Here is a 22,190-nt window from a genome sequence, read left to right as displayed (position 1 = left end):
AGAGCGAGCTCGCGGGTTGGCCATACTCAGTGGAGCCTTGGACTAGGGCACCAACCCTGTGATTGCAGACAGAAGAATCCATCAGAAGATGGAAGACGCCGTCTGAAGCCGCGAAGATCTCTTTTCTAGAGCCCAATAAATGTTTTCCGATCCGATCTCCGACGAATGTAGCAATTTTCCGCCGAGAATCAGTCGACAAACACAGAGCCGACGTGGGGTGCGTCCGCTCACCGTTGTCTTCTTCTTCCTCCTCCTGTGGACATAGAAATGCTTACGCATTTAACACATATACATTTATCTACGTAATATTGCACGGAAGGGACACAGAGCGGGCGGGGTGAAGACGATCATGAGGACATGATTGATGACAGCAAAGGTCTGGCGGGCCATTGGCTACATTTATAGCTACGCCAGTTCTCTCTCGCAGCAGAGCGCGCGTGCAGAAGCCTATCTCCGACTTCGCAATGGGTTCAAAAATGTGTCCCTCTATTTAACTAAATGAAATGTAACCTGTAACCTGGTAACTGCAATGCATAACCGAGTCATAAATCCTATGGTTAACGCATTACGAAACACAAATGAGTAACATAATTCAGAAAGGCTTTGATTAACCCGCTGCATTAGCACAATCAACCACTCATTGTACTCTCCATGATGGTGATTACGCCAAGCGTGATGTGTGGCATCTCAAATAACCCATGTGATAAACCCAACTCAAACGTGTGCGTAACTTCATTAAAAACACAGACGTCACCGATAATTGAAAAGGAAATTAGAAACCGTCAGAAGTAGCCAAGCGGTAAACACCGGTTTACCATCTGTACGGGGTGCATGGGCGGTAATTTTTTCTGTTATTGTTTGTTAAGTGTTGTATAATGCTGTGCACTTCTTCCTTTTGTAGCTACTTTTTATTCCTCCTCACCTAATACTTCCACCTTGCAGCCAGCGAGATATATAAATAAATAAATATATCAGCACATGTCATTCATTACTCTGCATACATCTCGCACCATCCCTCCCTCAACAAATGTCACTGTGTGGACGTCTCACAGAGTGTATCTACATTAACTGCAATTTGCATTTTAATATAGTTTGTGAAGAATGGAGTGCATAAACATTACGTGACATTAAAGCTGTGACCTATGCGGTGAATAAACAAACATTGAAAAAGATTGCATGTTCCATTGTTGAAAGAAAAACCAATTGCGGATGCCGCAGTCACTTTAACAGCATTTAATTGACCACTTGACAAAAACTTCCCTTCGCATAGATTTCAACACATGCACTGAATTCGCTGTTTTTTTTACGTACAAATGTGGCCGTTACTGCATGGCCACATCTTCTAGATTTGAAAACAAAGTTTGATAAATTAGTTTGTTGCACCATATTTTTAAAAAATGCGTACATCACCGCGATTGCACAAACAGAACTTGATACAAACATGCACATTATAGGATGCGGACGAATTCTCAGGACAAACTACAGCACGTTTGCACCCTGATACTTATGAAAGTGAACAGTTTCATTCGATGGCTGTTAATGAGAGGGAGAAAGAAAGCTTAAATTTGTTCATGGAAGGAAATCGCATTGATAAGCTTAGAGATATTGTGATCACTTAACACTTTTAAAATAACTAATTATAGCTTGCTATAGACATTGAAGCAGCCTTTCCACAGCAAGAATACGAATCAGTTTTTCCAGCTTTGAGCATTGAATTGCATGCAATTTAAGCGGGCATAAAATTCTACAAATAGAATGTGTTTAGGAATACCAGATATGAATACACATTAAGGCTTTCATTTGTACTTTCTTTCGCTGAGCAATCTAGTATGAAATGACTGCCATCAGCATGTCGTAACAATGCTGATTTATTGCAGGTGAAATGCATGACTAGCTTAAGAAACCTGGATTACTGCTATAATTTACACTGAGGAAACTACTACATCTAATAACATAATATTATAGTAATAAAATAATATTTATTTCCCCAAAACAGGCTAACCATGAGCGGAGTGCCAGGTTGAGCAGAAACCCTACGGAAAATGTGCCTGCCGTCCGCCTACGTTCCTGCATTATGAAAAGCACATTGATATAGTCTTCTTCTTAGAAGTTCACTGTATACTACCAGCGCGAGACACAGGAGAACAACGTTGACGAGAAGCTTGTCTTTTAGAATGCTATGATGTCACGTACAGATTTCTACAAAAGTGACGGTATCTGCTCAAAAATTTTGAGGTGTCGGCTTTTGCGCCTTTAGATATATTCAGAGAGGACTCCCATATGTATATTCACAGCATAGGCACTACGATGGACGAACCAGGCTCGCGCTGAGTTTGAATTTGACAACACAATTTCCATTGAACGCTCATTAATTACACAGATTATTTGCGGTTTCATTCATGGGCATACGCGGGCTTTCGGGTTGGTGCTTGTTGTTGCGTTTGGCGCAAGTATATGGCTAGGAGCAGGCACGATCACGAGCAATATACACACATCATTTCCCGAGAGGCTGATCCTGAGTACAGGTAGCGCGAGGATCTTGCTGGGCTGACACGACGGCTTCGTGGCAGCCGAATTCCGAATACTGCATATTCAGTGGTGGTAGCTATATTAAATTCTTGATAGGTCATCTTGTAGATTGTTGCAGCGAAGGCTGAACAAAACAGGCATAGAAGGCACGTGAGACAACGCACAAGGCTGAACAACCAGCTGCGAACAGCTGTTTCCGTGCGCCGTCTCCCATCGCCCCATAGAGTTTCATATTACTAAAGCTAGAGGGAAAGCGGGCGCTGCGATCGCTCAACTATAATGGGAATGATGGGAAGTGCATGCTATGGATTGGAGCTCTGCTGATTGTCGAACTAGTGTGCAGGTATTTTTGGGGGGTTTGGTTTTGCTCTAAGCGCAGTTGCTATAAGGCGTAGTGGGGATTGCGACGCAAAACCTTTGTTCTGTTGCTCGAAGAAACGATAGCACGCTATGCCAGCAGCTGGGCCTATGTTTGTGTCGCGGTGAAGTGACGAAAGCTTGACGATAAAGCGACGACATCGTAAACGTTGAAAGACTGTGTTTGGACCGTTTTAACCTTAGTTTGTTAACCATGTTAGGTTGGCGCCGTAGCGTTGCGTGCTTTATCAAACTTGAGAAAAGCAAAAAGAAAGTACTACTGATACAAATGAGATACTGTGCACATTTTCTATGCCTATAGAATCTTTAAAGCACGTAGTAAGCGTGGCATACCTACTAATAAGTTAAGTGGGCCTTTTATTAAAATGCGTCGTGATTGTGCATCTACAGGTGCTTTCTTCTGGGACGACTGATAGGGCCGCCGTTTACCTGCCCGCCGGTTATATGCCCTACACATTACCTGGCCTGCCCAGCTCGATTATTTTCTCTTAATATCAAATAGAATATGGGCTTTCCCCATTTGCATACACACACTGCTCTCTTTCTGTCTCTTCCGTCTCACGTAACATGTTTCCTTCACTCGCTCTTTGCATGGTCAGTATGTAAACGCTACAACTGTTTGGCTTCTTGTACATTCTAATATTTGCAGTGCGAGCTTTCAAGCTGTAAAGTTCAGCTTGAGCACATGTGCTTGGTTTTTTGAATAACCTCCCAGCAACATTGTTCTACTAGCGATGCAGAGGGCAGTAAAAAGACGGCTGACTACTGGAATAACATATTTTTTTATTACATAGACTGTCGTAGTCCTAGTGGCTTAACAATCAAGTTTGATGGAGGGCTTCGTTACGCATTGCCCATTCATGTGCTCATCGAAAGGTGTCTTTCAGGACATCTGAGAACAAAAACTTAGTTGTGCTATGAAAAATTGCTGCTGCCTCGCTGCAGTCTGCCTTCGCAAAATGGGTTATCGCGAAGCCACGCCACAACGGCTGCTGACGCGGGCTTCAGATGGAGCGATACGTCAATACAATATGTAATAAAGCGTGCTCGCAGGAGGCCACAAGCGCATCTGCTGCAGTGCTAGTAGGGAAGCTAGCACTGCAGCAGATGCGCCTAAAATTATTTGAAAACCTTCAGCAATCGTAACAGCCGACGAGGTCTTTTGAATGAGCGAGAGAGTTCGCAATTGCCTGTCGTCTGCATGGAAAGTCTCGCGTTCGCAGCGAGCAGCCATCGTAGCCGGACAACACTTGTAACATTCCTCTCAAAGGCGCAACACGTTCTCACAATAGAAAATTGTTATTTCCATAATTACTTTATGAATATTTTTATATAATTACATACACGGCTGTTGTTGTTGTAAAATTAAATAAATCATTATTCACTGGCACTAAATCGGGAACAGAATTGCAGAACAATGCATACCATGGTGGGCTCTGGTGGTAAAACGTGCTTCAATTTCAAAGTCTTACAGAGTTTCTGTAATGTATTGTGCATTATATAACACACTGCAGAAATAAAGTTTGATTTTAGGCGAAAATATTTTAGCATAGCTTCATTTACTGCGCCTGTTCTTCCCATCATTCCCCTGTAGGAGGTTGAGGCAACGCTCAGGAAAGCCACCGTAGATACTATAGTCCCACGCTTCCCTCTAGGGCATAGGCGCCGACTACGGGGGGGCTCCGGAGCCCGAGACCCCTCCGAGTTTTGCGGGGGCGATGCCGTAGCTCACCCCCTCCCCCTCCCAAATTCACACCTAAGGTGCCATTACCAGAGCTTTGTCACCCACATCATTTGAGGTTTCTTTTGACTTTCGTCGACCTATTCACTTGAAATTTCATTGTGGCTAATAACTTAGTTAATAGCGGACGTCCACTGCTTTTATTTCATATTTTCGCTTTATTTATGCAAATCCTGACAATAGGAGGACACGCGCATAAGCAGCATTAGCGGCGGCTGCCTCATCCATATTTTCTCACTTCAACATTGCTTTAAATTTCCATTGTAAACACCAGGTACACACAATATATTTGAGTATATACACAGGACGAAGTTCATTATATTTTGAAAGAGATGCAGGTAGGCAATTAAAATTATATTTCGAAAGGTATGGATACCCTATGCCCACAGAATGAATATGTTGATGTGTGTTGACAGAGCTTCAAATTGCTTTGCGTGCGTTTTTGACCGTGAAAAAGAAACCTATAGACATGAAGGACCCCTTCGTCAGACTTTTATAAATTACGTGTGAAATGCACCTGAATCTTGTGTGTAAGCAATGTTAATGCAATCTAATGTGTAAGCTTTTCTTTCTTTCTTTCTTTATTTATTTATTTAAGACATTCCTTACAGAAATGCCTTGGGGGACGCGACAAAAGGCACTGAACGTGCCTGACTGGGCCTCGCCACCCTTGGCAGCAGCAGTCACACAAGAACAATAACAACAAAAGTATTCACTACAATACGCTCAATTTGGAACACGGTAGAACTTAAACATCAATAAGTGTTCCTCATCAATAACATAAATCAGTAACATAATAACATAAATACACATACACATCAATAACATAAATACACTGAAGTGGGGTTTATGTAGCTCGTTCGAGGGATCGCAAGTAGCTCTAGATACGAGTCCTAGCGCTTCGCACCAACAACCCGCGCTCGTGTCTCGCGCCGCAGCGGTGGCAGTCCGCACAGTGCCACATGCATATTACCCACTACAACTACAGTGCCACATGCATATTACCCGCTACAACTTCCCCCGGGGCGAAGAGGAGCCATCCTGGCGACCTAAGGCGATGATACGATAAGGGGGTCGTGGTACGGCTTCAGGCGGCTGACGTGAACAGTCTCGCGGCCACGGCGGCGTTTGTCCGAAGATGGCGTCACCGGTTCGACCACATAATTCACAGGCGAAGTACACGCGACGATCCGGTACGGACCTTGATATTTCTGGGCAAGCTTTGGGCTAAGGCCTGGAGCTTGGAAGGGCAGCCGAAGCCAGACGTGAGAGTCCACGGCGAAGGACTGTGTGGGCTGATCGTTGTCGTGGCGATCTTTGCGGATTCCTTGGGTATCCGACGTGAACGAGCGAGCCAGTTGGCGGCACTCTTCAGCATGGCGAGCAACTTCGGAAAGAGGGGTGAATTCAGAGGCATCCGGGTGATATGGTAGTACGGTGTCGAGGGTAGTGGATGGTTCACGCCCATAAAGAAGGAAAAATGGTGAGAAGCCTGTGGTAGCCTGAACGGCGGTATTGTATGCGTACGTCACAAAAGGGAGGACATCGTCCCAATTGGAATGATCCGACGCAACATACATGGTGAGCATGTCCCCAAGGGTGCGGTTGAATCGTTCCGTTAGACCGTTAGTTTGTGGGTGATACGCCGTAGCGGTGCGGTGAATAGTGCGGCACGCGGCGAGTAGCTCATTAATAACTTCGGACAAGAAGACGCGGCCTCGGTCACTGAGCAGTTCTCGCGGTGCGCCGTGCCGTAAGACGAAATGCCGTAAGATGAATGCGGCGACGTCGCGAGCAGCAGCCGAAGCAAGTGCAGCAGTCTCAGCATATCTTGTCAGGTGGTCTACTGCGACAATTATCCAACGATTTCCGGTAGCGCTGCATGGAAGAGGCCCATAAAGGTCGATGCCAACCCGATCAAAAGGACGTGCAGGACACGGTAAAGGTTGCAGAGGGCCTGTCGTATGAGAAGATGTCTTGCGTCGCTGACAGGCTGCACATGACCGAATGTATTTGCGGACATAAGAATACATGCCGCGCCAGTAGTACCGCTGGCGGAGCCGCTCGTAGGTTTTCAGGACGCCAGCATGAGCTTGTTGTGGGTCTGCATGGAAATACGTGCATACGTCGGAACGCAAATGGCGAGGGATGACTAGTAGCCATTTGCGACCGTCGGGCTGATAGTTTCGGCGGTACAAGATGACGTCCCGTAGCACGAAGTGGGTGGCTTGGCGACGAATGGCTCGAGGGCATGTAGACGTTGAAGAACTGCTAAGAATGTCAATAAGAGAAACAATCCACGGATCTTTTCTCTGTTCAGACGGCATGTCAGTAACAGCAAGCGTAGCAACCGGGCACTCTGTGGATGAAGGTGGCCTTTCGTCGGATCGCATGGGCGCACGGGAGAGCGCATCTGCATCAGAATGTTGGCGCCCGGATCGATAAATGACGCGAATGTCAAATTCTTGGATCCGAAGAGCCCAACGTCCAAGACGCCCCGACGGGTCTTTCAGTGACGCAAGCCAGCAGAGCGCGTGGTGGTCTGTCACAACGTCGAACGGACGGCCATACAAGTAAGGGCGAAATTTGTTTAAGGCCCAAACAATAGCTAAACATTCTTTTTCCGTGACAGAATAATTGACTACAAAAGAAAAACAGTCTTCGAGATCGTGTCGGAGATCAACGGCGCCCTGCAGAGAATCGCCGAGCACGACAAGATGCGAGACACCGTCAAAGACGCGATGGAGGCCACTTGGAACGCACTGGCGTGAACGAGGCTTTTGTGCGTTTGTGTTGTCGAAAAGCCGACGACGCAAAGTGGTGAAGGCTTGGTCACACGCCGGAGTCCAGTCGCGAAGGTCACCAGAGCCAGCCAGGAGCTTCGTCAGGGGAGCGATGATGCAGGCAAAATTGCGCACAAAGCGGCGAAAATAAGAGCAAAGACCGACGAAACTGCGGAGCTCTTTCACTGTAGTCGGCCGCGGAAATTCTGCGACAGCACGAAGTTTGTCAGGGTCGGGAAGGACGCCGTCTTTGGACACGACATGGCCAAGTATGGTCAGCTGGCGGGCTCCGAAGCGGCACTTTTTCAAGTTAAGTTGAAGGCCGGCGGTGGTAAGGCAAGTAAGGACTTCGCGTAGACGAGAGAGGTGAGTGGTGAAATCAGGGGAGAAAACTACCACGTCGTCTAAATAACATAAGCATGTCTTCCATTTGAGGCCTCGTAGAAGATTGTCCATCATCCTTTCGAATGTCGCGGGTGCATTGCAGAGGCCGAATGGCATTACGGTAAACTCATACAGGCCATCAGGCGTAATAAAAGCTGTCTTGGAGCGGTCGGATTCATCCACTGGCACTTGCCAATAGCCCGATCGCAAGTCCAAAGAAGAAAAGAATTCGGCACCATGAAGACAATCTAAGGCGTCATCTATGCGCGGTAGAGGATAGACATCTTTTCGTGTAATCTTGTTGAGGCGACGATAGTCCACACAGAAACGAATCGAGCCATCTTTTTTCTTAATGAGTACTACAGGAGATGACAAAGGGCTGCAGGATGGCTTGATAACACCACGTTCAAGCATGTCTTCAACTTTCTCGGCGATGACACGACGCTCGGTGGATGACACGCGGTATGGACGCTGGCGTAATGGTGCGTGATGTCCCGTATCAATGTGGTGAGAGACGGTACTTGTGCGGCCTAATGATGCTTGGTTGCAGTCAAAAGAGGCGTGAAAATCATTTAAAAGAGTAATAAGCCGCTCACGTTGTGTCGGCTCGAGGTCAGCGGCAATAGAGCGACAAAAAACATCCGGTGGTACTCGGTTAGATGGCACATGGGGTGCCAGTGCTGTTACGTTGGCAGTATCCACGTCGTCGGGAACAGGGAAATGCACAATAACGTCAGCGTCCACAGTCTGGATGGTACCAATAGTCTCGCCACAGTGCAAAGCCAAAGTGTACGAATTTGGGTTAGAAATCAGTATTTCTGCAGCCCCATGGTGCACCGTGAGGAGAGCGAAAGGCAACAATATAGGCTGGCGGCGAATGAAGACGGCAGCGGGTGAAAACATGACCGTCGCTTCGGCAAGCGATGCGCATGAAAGAGGGACAAATACCGCGCTGTGAGGGGGAAGGTCAGTATCGGAAGCTACACAGATCCTGGTAACATCATGAACTTTAACGTCGTGAGATGGCATATCGCACAGAACGGAGAACTGAACCTCAGCACGTGCACAGTCAATGACGGCGTGATGGCGCGACAGAAAATCCCAACCGAGAATCACATCGTGGGAGCAACAAGTTAGCACAAAGAAATCAATCGGATACAAAATGTCTCGAATCAACACCCTGGCAGTGCACATAGCGACTGGCTGAACTGGCTGTGCACTGGCTGTTCTAAGCAATAATACCGAAGGCATCATGGTCACTTTCCGTAATTTACGGCAAAGTTTCTCACTAATCACAGATACAGCAGCACCTGTATCGACGAGGGCAAGACATTTGATGCTATCAACAGACACTTCAATAACGTTAGCGGGGGAAAAACGAGGACTTTGATGTTCCGACGATGACGCAGTTCGTGCCTCAGGAACTGCGGAAATCAGTTTTCCGCCTCAGTAGTACTGGCACTGGGCCTACGACGCATGGGTGAGAGTGAGCGCCGACGAGGGGAAGGCGAGCGACGAGTATTGTAGAGCTGTGACTGCGGTGCTGGTATGTCATCAGCAGCGTAGACTTCCGATGGTGGTCGCTGAGGCATACGGTATGGTCGGAATCCGGAGCTGGGTGGTCGCGCGGTGCCCACGAAGGCCGGCAAGCGCCGGCGGCAGAAGCGCGCTACATGCCCCGGTGTACCGCAGGCATAGCATATTGGGCGGTTGTCAGGAGTACGCCAAGGATTTGTGCCTTGCTGCTGTGCGCTGAAAAAGGGAGCGACCTGCTGGCGAGGCGAGGGCGGATGAGAGAACACCGGCTGGAGAGGCGCTGAAGGCGGAGGAGAGAATCCCGGCAGACGAGGCGCCCGTGCAGCGGCTTCAGCATACGTCAGAGGCGCGGCCACGGGAGCCGGCTGACACGGAGGTGGAAGAGCTTCGGTCACTTGCTCTTGAATTACCTGTCGGATCGCTGGAGCCAAATATTGAGAAGGCTTCTCCGTGGTCGGCAAAATCGAGAGCTGTCGCGCGACCTCCTCGCGCACAAATTCTTTTATTTGCGTCAGCAAAGTTGCGTGGTTGTCGCCAATAACCAATGCTGCTAACGAATCTTCCGTAGGCGGTGGGCGCCGAGCTAAGATGCGTTGTTTCCGTAACTCGTCAAAACTTTGGCACAAGTTGATAACTTCGGCCGCCGTACGCGGATCCTTCGCTAGCAACATTTGAAATGCGTCCTCATCAATGCCTTTCATAATGTGTTTTATCTTGTCCTGTTCCGCCATTGACGGATTCACGCGCTTACACAGGTCAATGACATCTTCGATGTAACTTGTGAACGTTTCACCGTGATGTTGCGCGCGCCCCCGTAAGCGTTGTTCTGCGCGAAGCTTGCGCACAGCGGGGCGCCCGAACACTTCTGTGAAACTTGTCTTGAATCTGCTCCACGTTGTGAAATCGTGTTCGTGGTTTCGGAACCAGAGGCTCGCGACGCCGGTTAAGTAAAACAGCACATTGTGCAACTTTGTGACGTCGTCCCACTTGTTATGCTGGCTCACCCTTTCGTAAGATGACAACCAATCCTCCACGTCATGATCATCGGTGCCGCTAAAGATGGCAGGATCACGCTGGCGCAATGCACCGGAAACGATGACCGTCGGAGGCTGGGGTGCATCTTCCTGGGTGGTTTCGTCAGGCATGGTCGCAGCAGTCGGTAGCGTCCTGCTTCGGAGTTCCAGTTTTTGAGGTTACCCCGCAGCTCCACCAAATGAAGTGGGGTTTATGTAGCTCGTTCGAGGGATCGCAAGTAGCTCTAGATACGAGTCCTAGCGCTTCGCACCAACAACCCGCGCTCGTGTCTCGCGCCGCAGCGGTGGCAGTCCGCACAGTGCCACATGCATATTACCCACTACAACTACAGTGCCACATGCATATTACCCGCTACAACACATATAATTAGTTACATTGTACAGGTGTGTCGCAACTATCGTCCTAGCACAGAAAAATATATCCGACTTTAACAATAAAAAGCCAAGACACAGAGTAAGAGGAAACCAACTGGGATCAGACCTGCAGGATTTTTAGTCTGTGTTAAGGAAAAAATTTTTGAGCATTTTTCTGAAAATGTGCACTGAGGTAGCTGTAACGAGCGCTTCAGCAATTTCCGGATATTCGTTGAGAAGGTCTGGTATCGTAAAGCTTAGTTTTTGATCGCCATATTTTGTACGAGAACGTGGCCTGGGTATTAAATTCTTTCGTAGGCTGTACGGACCAGGTTTCACTTGATATTTGATTTGAATAGGTGTTGTTTGGTGCTAATGCAATATTTCCAGGGCCAAGTTGTATTTATACAATTTATGAATAGGCAGTATTTTATAAGATTTAAAAAAGGGTGTAGTGTCTTCAGAAAGTTCTAAATTTCCGATTGCACGCACCGCTCGCTTTTGCAAACAAAAAAGACTGTCTAGGTTGGTCTTAGTCGTTGTTGACCATACTAAGAAACAGGAACATAACCGGGAATGAAATAGCGCGTAGTATATCTGCCTTTTCACCGCAGATGGGATATAATATCTCACTTTATTTAGGATTCCAACAGCTCGCCCTAGCTCACTTCGGAGCTTGTCAACGTGACGCGTCCATGAGAGGTTTTCTTGAAATGTCACCCCCAAAAATCTAACTGATACAGATTGTTCGATGGTAACGTTTTGAAATTTTAAATCCAAGTTTATAGTCGGGTGGTGTCCTCGCGGCCGGAAGAGTAAGTATTTCGTTTTGCTGATGTTTAATTGAAGTCTGTTAGATTGAAGCCACAAATCGAGACCTGTTAGCCATTCGTTAGCTCGATGAAATACCTCTCTTTCATGAGCACCTGTGAAGAATACATTCGTATCGTCTGCGTATAAAATTAACTTTGTATTTTTGTTAATGTTTACAATATCGTTAATGTATAATAAAAATAACGTTGGTCCTAGTAATGATCCCTGTGGTACGCCAAATTTTACAAATTTTAAGTCCGAATTTACGCCATTTATGCATGTGAATTGAGCTCTCGAAGTTAAGTAGCTTTTTATCAAAGACCAAGCTTTACCCCGTATTCCATACAATGGCAATTTCTTTAAGAGCACATCGTGTTGGACACAGTCAAAAGCTTTTCTAAAATCCAGAAATATTCCCAGGGTAACTATTTTCTTTTCGATGTTGTCTAGTATGTGCTCCTTTATTTCAAGAAGGGCACTTTCAGACGACTTGTTTTTTCTAAACCCGAATTGTTCGCTTACTATTATATTGTTTGCCGTCAGAAAGCCAGAAAGTCTTTTATGTATTATGTTCTCCGCTATCTTTGCAAAGATAGGAAGCACTGATATTGGTCTGTAATTGTTCTTGTCTTTAACGGAACCACCTTTGTGTATTACGACAACACGGGCTAGCTTCATTGCGTCTGGGAACACTGCGGTTGAAAGAATAAGGTTGAGAATGTGCATAAGCGGGATGCTTACCATCGGCGCGACAGCTTTCATTGGTCTAGCTTTAATATCGTCAGCTCCAGCGGCACAATCGTTTTTCAAAGCCAATATGATATCAGTTATCTCATATTTATCAGTGGGTGACATAAATATAGTATTTTGACAATGTGTTTTCACAAAATGTTCACAAGGCATTTTGGCGCGGTCATCTGCCGAAGCACCCACATTAATAAAATGTTCGTTAAACAAGTTTGCGACCTCAATGTCACTCATGGACTCACTTTCATACAAAACACGTTTTGGCGAACTTGTCTTTCCTATAATATCCCGGATCGCTTTCCATACAAGACGAGAATTTCCCACAATTTCAGAAAATTTTTTCATGTAGAATTCTCGTTTTGCTTTTTTGATATCAGCACTTAATTTGTTCCTCACTTTCTTAAATATTTGAAGATCACCTTCACATCTCGTGTCTAAAAACTTCTGGAAAAGTCTCTGCCTTTGTTTAATTCTGGTGTATAATTCATGTGATATCCAAGGTTTTCTTGTTTTTCGTGTTTTTTAGGGGCTTTTAGCGGAAAGGAGGCATTGTAGGCAGAAGTAAAACACTTCAGAAAAACATTATAAGCAACATTTGGATCGTTTTCTTTTATGACACTATCCCATTTCTGTTGTTCCATGAGTTCTTTAAACCTTAACATGTTTTGTTCCGAGTAGTCTCTAACCAGTGTTTCTTTTACTAATGTACGCTTTTGTTTCGATGGTATTAGACAATAAATTGGTAAATGATCGGTAAGGTCACAAGTAATTACACCTGACTTCACTTCATCAGGGCAAAAGCTTGTAATGCACAGGTCTAATATTGTTTCGGTACTTGAGGTGACACGGGTAGGCTCGTTAATTACATTTGTACAACCATATGATTCGAAAAGTTCTCTGAAATGCAAGAAGGTAGCATTATTTTCAGAAGCATCTATATTAAAGTCGCCGACAAAAACACATTCACGGTTGATTTCAATACTGCGCACAAATACTTCTTCTGCAAACTGCATAAATTCACTTATACACCCAGATGGCGGGCGGTACACGACAGCAAGAATTATGTTAAAGCAGTGAATAAAAACACATTCTAAATTTTCGTTCACAATATTATAATTTGGTGGAATTTGGTACGGCAGATCCGAACGGACATACAGGGCAACGCCACCTCCACGCTTCAATGAACGACAGGCTGACACACAGTCATATCCAGGTAGTAAAAAACAGTCATCCGGTGTGAACCATGTCTCACTAAAGCAAATGAAATCGAATTCATGGTTTAGGCTCGATAAAAATAAGGTAACCTCATCAAATTTATTTCGCAAGCTTTGGCAGTTCAAATGAAATATTGAAAGATTTTGCTCATCCTTCAGCTGCACAGTATGATAAGCGATATTTGACATGAATGGTGTGGCGCTTTCATACAAGTATAGCAGAGGACTATGCTATCATTTCAGGTTTGCAAGATCGTCCTTATCACGGACAACAACTGCACGTGCGCCGGTCTTTTTTCTTACAAGCACTTTTCCATTCGTGTGCCAAACGAACGCGTAGCCAGATTCCTTCGCCCAGCATTTTGCACTTGCCAGAAGAGTACGAGAGAAACGAGTCAGATTTTCACAGATAAACATGTTGGTATTAGCGTCTCGTAACGCCTTCCTTTTTTCCAGCCAAGCGTCGCGAATTTCTGATTTTGCGAAGCTAACAATTACGCCCCGTGTTTTACCCGGCTTAGCAGGAAGCCTGTGAATGGCTGTTATGTCGCTCGAACACAGTGGCTTAAGCTCCAGTGTCGTACCTATGTCGTTAACCTTCTTCATCAAGTCTTCGTCATCAGACTCCGCGATGCCGTGAAATTCAATGTTCAGACGACGACTGCGCCACTCTAGATTATGTATATCCAGATTGAGCTGTGCAATTTCGCTGGCCCCTTCCCCCTTCTCGAGCTGTTCAACTCGCTTCGTAACTTCCTTGGTTAACTTTTCTTGGGCAAGAAGGCGTGTCTGAAAGTCGTCAAACTTATCAGAGAGTAGTTGGACGGATGATTCGAGAGGCTCAAGCTTGGCAGACAAGGCCAGGAGAGAGTCAATCTTACTTTCCATTGCAAGAAGCCGAGTGATTAGCTCTCGATCGTACGGCTGTTCTTCGCGTGCAATATGGGATTTGCTGCCGCCCTTGCATGACTCACACTTCCAGGATTTATGTGCGTTTCCTCGTTTCGATTTGTGTGTGTCCTCCGAAACGCCACTACAGGGTCCGAGATGAAAGACAAAATCACACTCGGAGCAGCGTATTGAAGGACAGCCGTCAGCAATAAGCTGTCGGCACGCGCAGCAGCGTAACATGATGTATGCGCGATCAAGAACAGTTCCGTTGGCAGCAACAAGCATACGCAAAAAAAGAACAGAATAACACGGATATTACGAACGCATAGACCAACAAATGCAAAATGACAAAATTCAAAATGGCAGCAGCAGCAGCGAGAGCGCTCTTCAGAAAATAGACCTCGGGTTTACGGAATAGGGTTGTTTCACCAACCTGAAAAATGGAAGTAGCTTTCGTGAGAGACGAGTTCACGTCCAGCTGCCGCTGCTGCCAAATGACTCGTTTCACTGTGAGGCCACCGCTTTTATGGCCCAGGGTGGCGCCGAGATCCCGGTGACGTCGTAGGTCAGTCAATTGCACGCCTGATGTAGATGCGTCTGGGCATGCGCTGAGCAGCAGAATACTGGCTGGTGACGGAGGCACACTGATTTGGAATCTTGACAAGCACCAGGAAAGCCAGGACGACAGGCGCCGAAACAGCGGCAGATAGCTGAAAAATGGAAGTAGCTTTCGTGAGAGACGAGTTCACGTCCAGCTGCCGCTGCTGCCAAATGACTCGTTTCACTGTGAGGCCACCGCTTTTATGGCCCAGGGTGGCGCCGAGATCCCGGTGACGTCGTAGGTCAGTCAATTGGCCTACCAACTCACTAACAACTCACTAATGCTAACAACTCACAAAAAAACTCTTCTTATAATTTACAAAATCACTTACAACATTTATAAAGGGTGTAAACATTGACAGTTGCATGCAAAGGTCATGGAAATATACAGGGTGTCCCAATTAGCTATCATGCTCCAAGATTTAAAGAAAGAGTAATGTGTTACTCGACGAATTATTTACAGTATAGTGGAGTAGCTGCCAGTAAGTTATTTCGCTATTGAGATTTCATTTAAGTAATTAAAATTATATCTAACTCGAAGCGTACTTTGCTAATTAACAAAGTGTCAGTGAAGCATTTGAAGGCACAGCCAAGGCACTGCGGTATTTTCAGCGACTAATTGCGTACTCCTTTGTTTCCGACTGATAAATAAACTGCGCAAAATAAGTCGAATACGACGTGACTATGCTCCCACCCGGATCATAAAGCAGCGCCCTCGAAAAAGCTCCCTCTGAGTTATCCAGAATAAATTAAAGGAAATAAAAAACGTCATGATCGCGCTAGTGCTTTATCTTCCGTGCCCGGGCCGAGGTATCACGTCGCGTTTGGTGTTATTTGGAAGCAAGCTGGGATAGCTGTTGTCTTAGCGTAGAAAAAATGCATGGATGTTTCCTTTTGCCACAAAACCTATCACCACAAAAGCGATTAACAACGTCAGTGCGAATATTTAGAGGTGCGTTCTGTTTCGTCCTAGTCGCCATGTCTTTCTCTAATGAGCACAAGGTGAACATGATCCTTGCCTTGGGATCTTCAAAGGGCAACAAGAGGACATATATATATATATATATATATGTCCTCCATATATATATGGAGGATATATATATATATATATATATATATATATATATATATATATATATATCGCTGTCATTGGAGTGTGGTGGTAGACCAAACTCACCGAATATCATCAGAAATTATGAAAACATGAGACAAACCAGCAGCTTGAAGAGGTATGTTCTAGCATTTATAACGACAAACCCTCGTGCTAGTGAGCGAGGTGTGCCCGCCCAGGTACTAATTTCCAAGCAATCAAGTTGGAGGATTCTAAACGACGGCCTTTCGCCCGTACTACCTTAACCAGCACCAATGCTTAGAAGATAGGGACCTATCGAATAATCTAGATTTATCGAATTCAGTCCTCACAAGAGCAAATGAGTCAACGGACTTTTTGAGCAACATCATATGCATAAATGAAGCCAATTTTCGCAGAACCGCCTAGGCAAATTTGCATAATGCACACTATTCGATGAACTCCAATCTTCACTGGGTTAAGCGCAATCGGCACCGCTACCAGGGGTCGCTCAATGTGCGGTCGGAATTTACGCCGGTGCTATAATCCATCCCATCTTCTTTGATCAGACACTGACTACAGTGTTACATGGACGAAATCCTTGAAGGAGTGGTTGATAAGTTCTCAGCGAAGTCCCGCTGTCACGTATGCCACATCTGTGACACTAGCAAGGTGGGGCACCCGCACACAGCAGCAGCCGAGCAAGAAACTGGCGGGGTGGGACTTTTTATGCGCAATAGATTGGAAGGCACGTGCCTGTGAATTGGCCTGCTAGGTCACCTGACCTACACTCGATTTCTTTCTTTGGGTTTGTGCGAAAGATCATGCTTACATCATCGAGACGGACTTCATATTAGTTCGAGGGAAGGATAACGGATGTCTGGCGTAGGATTCTGGCGTCGGTAATCAGGAAAGCCACTGAAGATGTGATAAAACGGACACAATATTGCGTAGCTGTGAACGAAGACCTGTTCGAAGACGTTCTCTAGGCTGGTGTTCAAAGGAGCTTACGAATTCATAGAGAAAAAGGGCGCACTAAAATCTCACGCTTTGCTTTCTTTCCTTTCTTTTTTTGTTTTTTGTGCAGACGCCCTGATTGCCAATTCGGTTCATACAGAAGTGGTATATCTACTTTCTTAAACAATCACCTTCGACTTTTCCTACACGTTGGTCACTTCCGGGTCTGTTTAGTTAGCTTTTATTTTTTGACATGAACTTGTTTTTGCAGCATGTATACCACTTTCATAAAAAATAAAACGGTCACTTCAATAAGGCTTTCATGGGAAACAAGTTTCTGGCGCGAAATGTAGCTTCGTGCGCACTCTTCCGATGCGATGCGAGCAAAGCCGGGATTTGGATACGTTCTATGCCTGTTACACTGCTTTTCGCATTTCGTGCGTGGTTAGAGCAGTGCTTCAACCGCGTTATCAACGGCCTTTGTTATCAGTGTGATCAGTCGGCCTTGAGAGACGGATAATAAGTGTAAAATTGTACGCAAATAGTACGTCGCTGAAAATACCCCAGTTAAATGTCATTTTGGGGTGCCTACAAATGTCTAATTGGCACTTTCCAAATTAGAACAGTACTTCTCGAGTTAGATAATCCTTTGCAGTTACCGAATTAAATTTCAGGAACGAAAGAATTAATGGCAGCTATTCCACTGTACTGGAAACAATATGCGCTATGTTTTCTTCGAGCAACGCAGCTGCTATCCTTTTTAATCATGGTGCATGATAGTTTTGGAACACTGTATAATTCACTCAGTAACCGAAATGAGGCCAAGCCGGATCGACTCGGAATAAGGACCAACAACAGTCATGCGCAGCAGCGCCTACATTCGGACTCACAGAAAAAAGAAAAGAAGACAGAGTGGCCGCACTTTCACCGGAAAGGCGAAGCAGTATTAGTGATAGCCAAGTATGCGACAATTACACAAAGGAAGATTATACCACCGAGTGGACTGAGGCTGTGAAATAGAACTATCTTCGACTATGAGGTCTTGTATGTACGCAAACGTTTGTCAAGACGTCCGTGCAGCCCCTTGCGAGGTGGAGTGTCACGTCGGCGTGCGTAACGGAGGGCCGATTATGCGAGTTTGGGCCAGAAGAAGGGCGTTTACGGTTCACTTCGCTGAAACCAGTGTATATTGAGAATTCGCACAGAACCGCTCAGCGGGACGCTAATGCGGGTGTGCACGGGGCTCGTACTGGCAGTACAGCCAGAAAAGCACTGAAGGACCCCGGCCGCCCATGGTGCACTGGTAAGCGTACTGAGCAAAGTGTGTGTCTACTTGGTTTCCTAGTCATTTAAAGCCAAGCTTACAGCACGTCATTGACATCTCTGAAAGAGGCACTTGTGAAGTAAGCAACATCGACGTAGTTCATGCAGCCATGATTGTGTGAGAAATGGGAGCGATGTGGCGCGGAAGCAACGCTCTGCTAAAACAGTCGAATTATTGTTTTCGTTCTTAAAACGCCAGCCTAGTCTCTCTTCATTGGGGCTTAGTGCTGTTTTTTCTGTTTATGCGCAAATTTCCTGCACGTTCTCGGCGCCGCCGTGGTCTTTGTTCCGAACGGACGCAGGTAACCAAGGCACGGGCACATTACATCGACTAACACATTTTCCTTTCCGGGATCATTTCCTATGAAGCATAAATAAACTACTAATAACTAAGATAAGTATTAAGCAGCTATTCTACCAGCGAGTAAGTTAACAACATGCTGGAAGAAATATTCGTCGAGCGAGACGAAATTCCAGTGATGAAATTTCGATCTGTGATATCACTTCCCATAAATTAACGGTACGTTATAATTGTCGGCAGCTTTCATGCGCCCTATGTGCTAAAAAATGCTGCGCTTTGGTATTTTTATCAAAATTCATCACCTGTAAGAAGACTAACTTTAAATCTTTGCTATAAACTAATATGTTCTCAGACGACAATGTTTCATTTAGTCACTGCATCCATCGTTCTTCGCGAAGGCATGGTAGTTCTGACCGAATGAGTGCATTATTTTAGTGCAATAACAAGCGGTGACTGCAAGGTTCGACTTTGGATGCTGATTCTCTTGGATTGTCGTAGGAGATAATTATTTGTGCCCAATAAGCTCCCTCTTCTTTCTTCTCACTATTCGATCACTCAGACGGAAATAACATGTTTGGAAAAGGCAACCATTCTCCCTCCGAAATTGATGCGTTAAGTCGTAGCGTTAGCTAAAAAAACTGAAGGGGGAAAAATTACGCTTCGACACCTCGCCGCCAAATAAACGATCATAGGGAAAGGAACCCACACAGTGCCCACATCTATCCTACATAAAAGTTAGTTTCATTAGGTTATAAAGCCAATGTTTTCGTTCAAATCAATGCTACAAACTTGAATTTGTAGTAGTAAGTTTAAACTTCGGGAACAAGATCTCTAGCTCCGCAATCCAGTGTCAGTGGACTGTCGGTGGATGTGATAACTTTGTCGGGCTGAACATTTCCTCCACTGAGCTTAACACCGCTATAGAAAGACACAGTCGCATGGCCAGATCTAGCACGCACACAAATGCCGACGAAAGTAGTTCTTACATTGTCTTCTTGTCATTGAGTATACCTCGACTACGGCAGCCTTGAAGCCTTCTGGAGCCGGGGGGGGGGGGGGGGGGAGGAGAGGGCAGGTGTTTGCTGGCCACTTCTCTTCTCTATAGTTTACCCACCACGTGACGCCCGAGGTAGCAAAAATATTCCACGTCCACCGTCATATGGCCGCTCGTGGCGGAGCTGGCAAACACTGCCATGGCTAGTGCTAGTGCACGTATAATTAACATCCAACAAAGTGAATGAGAAAACGGAGCTGTGATAGCTCAGTTAGTAACTACATCGAATGTGTAATGCAAAAATGTGCGTTTGGTTCCCGACTGCGTCAAGTTGTTTTTTCAACAACTTTTGTTTCCTTTTACTTTATTTTGCTCTCTTAAAATAGAAAATCTACTAAGTTATTCCCTGCTTTCCCCTCTTTCTGTGATTCTTGGCTTTTTACGGTTTTGAGTAGCGAAAATCGGGCCCTCGGTTACCGTTCTTGTTGATATGACCTGTACGTTATCGATGTCCCACTAGAAAACGTAGTGACCGCAGTCAAGCTCAGTCATATTTTCCGAAATCAGCCCCTTTATGCGCTAAACTAAATGAACATGTGTAGAACCGTGAAAGCATATCAAGTGAAGGAATGTCTCGCTTTGCATAAACAATTTCATTTTGTTGATATTTTCTCTTTGCAGGAAGGGCACTTTGCATGTACTGGATAAAAGAAGGCACTATAAATGAAACGCACACAGCATGCGATGCATCTTATGGGCCATGCCGCAGCATTGGTGGAGCAGTGTACAACTTAAGGGAAGAAACGTGCGATTTCGGCAACGATTGAACATGTGTACCGTACAGCAATGTGTTTCACTGTTGCATGTGAATGGGCTAATAAAATCAAGAAGATGAGTAGACGTTGTTATACAACGTTCGTGATCGCTCACCCACACATATGACACATATATATTTTAAAAGGCCTCTTTATTATAAAGTCCTGGCCAAGGTCACCCGCACATCTGCGATGCGGATAGATAAAACACAAAGACTGTTTACGCAACAAAGAACATACATAAAGGATTTCTCACTAGATATACCCAGCAGGAGACGTCCGCAATTGCGAATGTCGCCTGGCGCACGTTTGATTGCGTGCTTTATTGAGGTGTTGGGGTCCTTACATTAGCGGTGGGCTAATGTCAACATTTGCGAATACGAATCGAACGCGAATAGTAAGTACACTGTGAAAAAAAAATTGCCCTGGTTTTACTGCAAATCTGCTGGTAATGTGTGACTGAACACTTTTCCCTAAATAAAGAACGGTCATTTCCGTAGAACGGACAGCCGTAAAAGAGAGACCGTAATACAAAATACGAATGCTTTCGTATCTATAAAACGGAAGATCTTCTGTGCTGAATATGTACTATAACCGCTAAAGTACAGGTGCTTCTCGTATTTAGAAAACGGAACACACTGTACGCTGAATCTGCGGTACAACCTTTAAAGTACAGTTGCCTCTCGCATTTTGAAAACGGAACAACACACAGTATGCTGAATCTGAACTATAACCGTTAAACTACAGGTGCTTCCCGTATTCAGGAAGCGGAAGACTCTGTATGCTGAATCTGTACTATAACCGTTAAAGTACAGGTGCTTCTCGTATTTAGAAAACGGTACGCACTGTATGCTGAATCTGTACTATAACCGTGAAAGTGCAGTTGCTTCTCGTATATCGAAAAAGGAACACACTATGCTGACTCTGTACTATAACTGTTGAAGTACAGGTGTTTTCCGTATTCAGAAAAAGAAAGATTCGGTATGCGGAATCTGTGCTATATCCGTTAAAGTGCAGGTGCTTCCCATATTTCGTCTTACAGAGCATATCCATTGTTTGGAGAATGCACTAAAGGGGACAAAAGTTCGCAAGACGCGCAGGCGTGGACCGAATTTTATTCGTGCGCTATCTTCTCGGATCAGCCGCGCTAACATCTGCGTTCAGAATGTGCATACGCGACCCACTCTTTCCAGCGGTCTCGAACGCAGAGATGCAATCTGGGCGATGCTCGCACTTCCTGGGTACTTTTTCCCGCAATAGTACGTATCCGTTATGGCAAATGTCATTGAGGCAGCTCAAAGAAGAAACAGCACGTCACCATTGAGAAAATCGTCTTGCCAACACACTGGCATAACGGAAAAGATAAAACACTTTGCACTTTGTGATATGAATGCAATGCATAGCATATATACAAAAAAGTGCAAAATTTCAGTCCTCAAGTTCTTTAGATCATAGAAGCAACTTTATGCGAAGGTTTTGGGATCGTTCCCTACCTGTGGCAAGTTCTTCTTTCACCCACTTTCATTTCCATTAATTTACCGTTTCTTTATTTCATTTATTAAGTACAAGCAATTTCCCCTATGTTGTGTTGTGTCAGTGTTTGTGGGCTTCTCATGATATGACTAATAATAATCGGGCCCTCTGTTAACCCCCGTTCTTCTCGTTTATTTTCTTCAACCACTCGCCTTGCACTCTTTCCTGGTGAAAGTTGTTCTTGACGCTAAACG

At 45.3% G+C, this 22,190-nt stretch overlaps 1 protein-coding gene across 7 annotated transcripts in view; it reads left to right on the top strand.

The window, feature by feature from the left end:
* LOC135920838 (uncharacterized) overlaps positions 1 to 20,574 on the top strand; it is a 140,779-nt gene extending 120,205 nt beyond the window's left edge. For all 7 annotated transcript variants that reach the window (XM_065455104.1, XM_065455108.1, XM_065455110.1 and 4 more), the window contains one exon: positions 20,330 to 20,574. In XM_065455104.1, the coding sequence (XP_065311176.1) occupies positions 20,330 to 20,475 (146 nt within the window). In that variant the 3' untranslated portion in view covers positions 20,476 to 20,574. The remainder of the gene's footprint in view (positions 1 to 20,329) is intronic.
* Positions 20,575 to 22,190: the final 1,616 nt, after the last annotated feature.

This window comes from Dermacentor albipictus, chromosome 8, assembly GCF_038994185.2.
Source record: "Dermacentor albipictus isolate Rhodes 1998 colony chromosome 8, USDA_Dalb.pri_finalv2, whole genome shotgun sequence".
Classification (NCBI taxonomy): domain Eukaryota; kingdom Metazoa; phylum Arthropoda; class Arachnida; order Ixodida; family Ixodidae; genus Dermacentor; species Dermacentor albipictus.
This window is presented reverse-complemented; position numbering and strand designations above follow the sequence as displayed.